A 5,513-nucleotide genomic window follows, 5' to 3' on the forward strand; every position below is an offset into this window, starting at 1 on the left:
GTCCGTAAATGCATGACTCTTGGTTTGCACGTCACTTATTCCGTATTGTCTTTGAGCATTTCTACACAACACCAAGTCTAAACTGTTTCCCCACTGAGTCGTGGACTTTGGCTGTAGTTGACACAAGCCGAGGGCATATCTTTCTTCGACGGCCTGCAGAAATGTCCTGTCTCTCACCGGGTCCTTATTGAAGTCTCACGTGCAGACAAACATTCTTTTGTCGGTGCGCGGCGGCAGTCCGTCTGCCATGATGTTGATTGCATCTTGGTTGCTCGTTTGGGGCGCGACGTATACACCAGAGACGACCAAGTCGAGAGCCGGGATCTCTACGCAGAGGGCTTCTCCTCGCTGCATCGGCACCGCCGGCGTCACGACCTTAGCTCGTAGGGGGTCTCTGACGTAGATCGCCACCCCGGCATTTCTGGTTTCGTCGGGTCGTTTCGCAGCACCAACCAGGGTGAAGCCTTTAATCGTCTCCGGAGTGTCTTTGTCCGCCCCGGTTTCCGTAAACACCAGCGCATGCGCAGACATGAGCATTGCATCCGAGGTGAGTTCGCAGTTGTGCAAGAGCAGCGATCTAACGTTTAGAGTAGCTATGGTGACCGCGCTCTTCTCCACTAGCCTTTCGCAGCGGCTAAAGGCCGTTTCCAGAGGGTGCGCTGTAAGCGTTCAAACTCTGCTTTAAGCGCCCTGTCGGGGTTTGGGCCTCTATGCGTGAACTTGTGGCAGCCGTCCTTGTTGGTCAAGTAGAGGCCTTCCAGGCTCGTGGCTCTGCTAAGGGCCACATAGACCAGCTTTTGGGGGTGGTTGGCCGCATACTCGTAGACGACCGCGTCGAAGGTTCCTCCCTGGGATTTGTGAATCGTCATCGCGCTTGCGGGTACCAGGGGGAACTGGGTGCGTTTCACCGACGTGTGTTTCAGCAGTTTTCCCTTCAGCTGGAATTGCATGGACATGAGGTCGATGGGTATCCAGGCATTCATGTTTCGTCTGTAGCCGCGCTGGGCCAGCTTTGCCTTGGCCAAGATTCCAACTCCAGGGGGGCAGCGCAGCCAGACTCGGCAGGGCTCTCCCTGTGCATCGTACTCGATGAGCTTCAGTTTCCCGACCATTCCGTTTACCAGGCCATCGGTTATGTCTATGTTCTTTAGAAGCATGTACGGTTTCTCTGCGCACAGAGCAATGGTCGCGGGTAAATTCCCAGTCTCGACTCGGCCGGACGTTTCCAGCGCTCTGGCCGCCGCGTCCTTTTCGTCCTGGGACCTATACCCGGTTATGAAATCTCTGGCCGGGTGGTCTACCTTGTCTTGGGAGCGCTTTGCGATCTTGTCGTTGTACGCATCGACGTCTGCATTGCTGTAGTAGAGCCGCACGGCTTCGGAGCGACTTCCCGCCTCTTCCGCGTCGACGAATCTGGACTCGGGGAGCTCCACTTCAAAGTCCTCCAGCATGGCGCCGTCTCCGATCTTGGTTAGAAGGTTGGAGAAGACCACGTCGCTCTGGCGGACCACTTGAGTCAGGGGCAAGTATTCGAGGGTATGCCACGCCATGACCTCGGTGCTGAACACGGCTGCATTGGACTTGGGTCGCTTGTACACCTCGGACGCTCTAACGGGTGGCAGTTGCCTCATGTCTCCGCACAGAATGACGTCGAAGGCCCCGAAGGGCTCTCTCATCCTGTCGGCCCTGATTTGGCGGAGCCTTCGGTCGACCTGCCGGAGCAAATCGGAGGAGAGCATGCTGACCTCGTCGATGATTACGCATCTCACTCCCTTGAAGAGGGTTCTGAACGTGTTTAGGTCGGCCGCGGAGAGACCCTTGTCCTCGCGGGTGTTGGACATGACCATCTTGAAGGCCGAGTGGACGGTCACTCCGTTTAAGGCGACCGCGGCCTTGCCCGTCGTGGCGCAGGCCACGTAGGCGTTAACCCTCGAGATCTCGGCGTCTCCGTAAGCGATCTTCTTGCTTTTGCAGTATCTGTTGTAGACGTCCATGATGAGGTGGAGGGTGAAGGTCTTGCCGCAGCCGGCCGGACCGGTGAAGAAGATTCGGAGGGGCTCGGAGTCTTCGGTCGTGAGGCGATGAATCACTTCCTCGATTATCATGCGCTGCCGGTGGTTAGTCATCCTCATCCTCGCATAGAAGTCTTCTAGCGGCATGCAGTCTTCCCGCTTCTTCACGGCGGGGCAGTTCGAGGCGACCAAGGCGCTCGCGACCGCGTTCTCGGGCACGATATCGGTGTCGTCGTTCTCGACCACGACTTTGGCCCGAGTCGCGCCTCTCACCTCTCCTTCCGCTGCGGCCACCGCGCGCTCGTCGTCCTCTATTCCCATGCTCTCGTTGATGTTTTTGACGTATTCCAAGAGCTCGGCACTGGTTACGCCGCTATTGAACTTCTCCTTGACCTCCATGGGTCTCTCCTTGTTTTCGTCGAAGATGGTCTCGAACTTGTTGCGATCTAGAAACTCGTTTTCCCTCCTAAAGGGCACGTACAGCATCACGTGCTCCCTCTTGTAGTTGACGACGTCGTTGATGTCGTAGTCGCGGCATCGGAGGATCGCCCTCTTCGTGCGCTTAGTCAGCTTGCCTTTCGAGCTGTATTCGGTCATGAATTCGGCCAGCGTGAGGTCTTCCAGCTCGGGAGGGCGTTCTTCGTATTTGTCGATAGCGCTCTTCCGCCAAATGTCGGTGCTGGTCGCTTCGAGATGTTCCCTGTCCATTTCGTCCTTCGTCTTCTTGCTGCGAATCCGCTCTTCGGGCCACACCGTGTTCACGAAGATGACGTCCGTGCTGGTTTCACTCATGTGGAACTGCAGCAACACCCAGGCCGCTTCTTGTGCGGACATTTCAATTCCGTTCAAGATGCGCACGCCGAGTTTGCGTAGGGCCAGCTCGTACGTCAGCTTGTTCTCCGCGTCTTCGTCGAAGATGGCCCGGAGGGCTCGGTTGAGGGAATAGACGCCACGATTGGACTTGTTTACGTACTCGACCACGTAGGCGGCACAGGCGTACACGTCCAGGATTATCTGCAGGTCCATGTTCGAGTTGAGGACGTGGCCAATCCACGGGTTGAATGCGTTGACGTTGCATTGGTCCAGGTCTCGCTTGAGCATCAGGGTGGGCCTCGTAAGGCCAGCTCGGATCACCATCTGGTAGTGCCCAAAGTCGCGGATGCCGTGCTGTTCCCACATGTATTCAAACGACGCGTAAATCGTGTGTTGCAAGACGTCGTGCAGAGCATCCCTCGTCGCCTTGAGGTTTTCAAAGTGCTTGGCGCCCTCGGGGTCTTCTTCCTTTTTTGGCGAGGCCAGTGGAGTCAACACCACGGTGCAAGGCATCGGCCACAAGGGGAAGTTGAAGCGACACGTCTTCCTCGATCCCTTGTAGCACGTGTGGGTGTGCTCGTGGCGTTGGCACCTGGGCCTGGCCAAGGCCTCGTTGTTCAGGGACAGGATGCGTTCGGGCAAAGCAACCGTCTCGGGCATCCCGCCGTTCTCCACCTGTTCATTAGGCGCGTTAGCAAGCCAGAGGAGAATGTGTGCGTGAGCACTGCCTCGGTGTTGGAATTCGATGCGTTTGAAGTATTCGACGACGTGGTTTGGCCGGAAGGGGCTTATGAGTTTGTTGCAAAGTATCTGCATGATTACTCTGACCATATGTTCAAAGTAGATGGCGCAAACCACCGGGTCCTCGTTCACCAGGACGGCCGCGTAATACCTGTCCATCTCCTCTTCGTCATAGTCGACTTCGTCCTTTGCAACCTTTAGTTTCTTCAGGAGCTTCAGGAGGTCGGGCCAATGCATCTCTGAGGCCGAGAGGGTGACAAACGCCGTGGGCTTGCCCAATTGGCGTATCATGGCAAAGAGCTCGCCCTTGCGGGTGTGCCAGTATTGTACGTTATTAGGCACGCCCTTCATAAATCCCAGGTCTCGTTCTACCAGGTTCTGGACCTTTTCGGGATTCTCCACGTCCTCTCTCGTCAACGCCTGCAATCCGGGGGCGTTCTTGAAGAATGTCTTCATGTTGTCGCCGACGCGATAGCGTATCACCTTCGCGCCCATGTAGAGGACGTGATCCGGTAGCGCTCCTCGTCTGTCGCTACGGCGAATTTCCGACGCGGCCATCGAAATGACGCTCGGTCTCGCCTCCGGCTTGATGTATCGGGGGTGGCCGAGATAGATCTGCGGGAAGGAGAGCTCTTCTGCGTGGGTGTCGTAGAGAATGCTGATCGGCCTCTGCCCTTCCCCGGGAGCCATCGTCACGGTGTGGTTTAGCATCTCGTCCTCGTCGAACATCAGGGTGCGTTGGTCCATCATCAGGGCGGCCGCGTCGAACATCGGGCTGTCTTCGTCTTCTGCGCCGTCGTCGCAATCCTCGAGGTCCGCCCCGGTGTTTTGTTCGGCCTCGGCGATCATCTCCATGACTCTGTCGATGTCGAACGTGATGCCGTAGTGCCGGTACAGCGGGGAGTCTTGCAAGACCTTGATCCACGGCAGCAGCACCTCGCGGGAGACCTCGTCGGCCAAGTAGACGCCCTTATCGATGCGGCGCCTCTTGATGTTCACTAGGATCTGGTGTTGGTCGTCCACGTTTCTCGGCAGTTGCTTGAGCATTGCGTCCGTGCTCACCGGCACGTTCACGATGGGGCCCTTAATGCCGTACTGGCCGTTCTTCCAGTTCATAAGCCTTCGGATTTGAACGAAGGGTATGCGTGGGGACACGAGTCTCTCGGCGACCGGGTTTAGGCGCGGCAGCCCCTTTGGCATCGGCGGGTACTTGTAACCGTTGGACGTTCTGTAGAAGGGAATCTTTTGCTTTCTGAGGCTGCCCTTACACGTGTTGCAAACCACGGCTCCGGCCAACTGATTATCGGTCCACTCTGGAAATGCTTGACACAGCGTGGGGAACATCGCGGGAGTCACCGGCGTAAGCTTTTCTTTGTGCCATAGGCGGGCGCACACCGAACATGCTTAACCAAACGGATTGTTGGTGAAGCGCTTGGCAAACTCACGTGTTGCGGCATCAAACTCGGCCATTCTTGTGGCGTGCTCCCTGCGGCGCTCTTCGGCAATCTCCTCGCTGGTTTGTCGTTGCTGTAGCTGACGCATGGCCGCCTCTTCGATGCGTCGCCTCTTCCGATTTTCCTTCTCCGTTTCTCATCTGGGCCGCTCCTTTTCGAGGCGCTGCTCTCGTTCTTCGGGAGTTTCTAAAGCACGCTTCTGTCGGTTGGCAACATTTCTCCCTTCCTGTCTCAGTCGTTCCTTTTCGAGTCGCTGTTGTCGCTCTTCGATGGTTTCCATGACACGTCTCTGTCGTTTAGTGGCATTCCAGCGCTCCGAACTGGTAGAAATGCCGACGGAGTCGCCGATTCCGCTAGTTGAATCACTGGTTGAGGCTTCACTTACACCCTCGGAGCGTTGTCGTCGAGCCGCATATTGAGCGCGCCGCTTGGCTAGGCGTTCTTCGCGTTCATCGGTTTCCGTAGCACGCTGCAGCCTTGGTTTTGCATTCCT

At 56.8% G+C, this 5,513-nt stretch overlaps 1 protein-coding gene across 1 annotated transcript; it reads right to left on the reverse strand.

Moving 5' to 3' along the window:
* Positions 1–617: 617 nt before the first annotated feature.
* On the reverse strand, positions 618–4,910 carry LOC142586404 (uncharacterized). The gene has a single exon (XM_075697648.1). It carries the CDS (start codon positions 4,908–4,910, stop codon positions 618–620), a length of 4,293 nt encoding a protein of 1,430 aa, XP_075553763.1.
* Between the last annotated feature and the right edge of the window lie 603 nt (positions 4,911–5,513).

The sequence above is a fragment of the Dermacentor variabilis genome, chromosome 6, assembly GCF_050947875.1.
Source record: "Dermacentor variabilis isolate Ectoservices chromosome 6, ASM5094787v1, whole genome shotgun sequence".
NCBI classification, from domain to species: Eukaryota; Metazoa; Arthropoda; class Arachnida; order Ixodida; family Ixodidae; genus Dermacentor; species Dermacentor variabilis.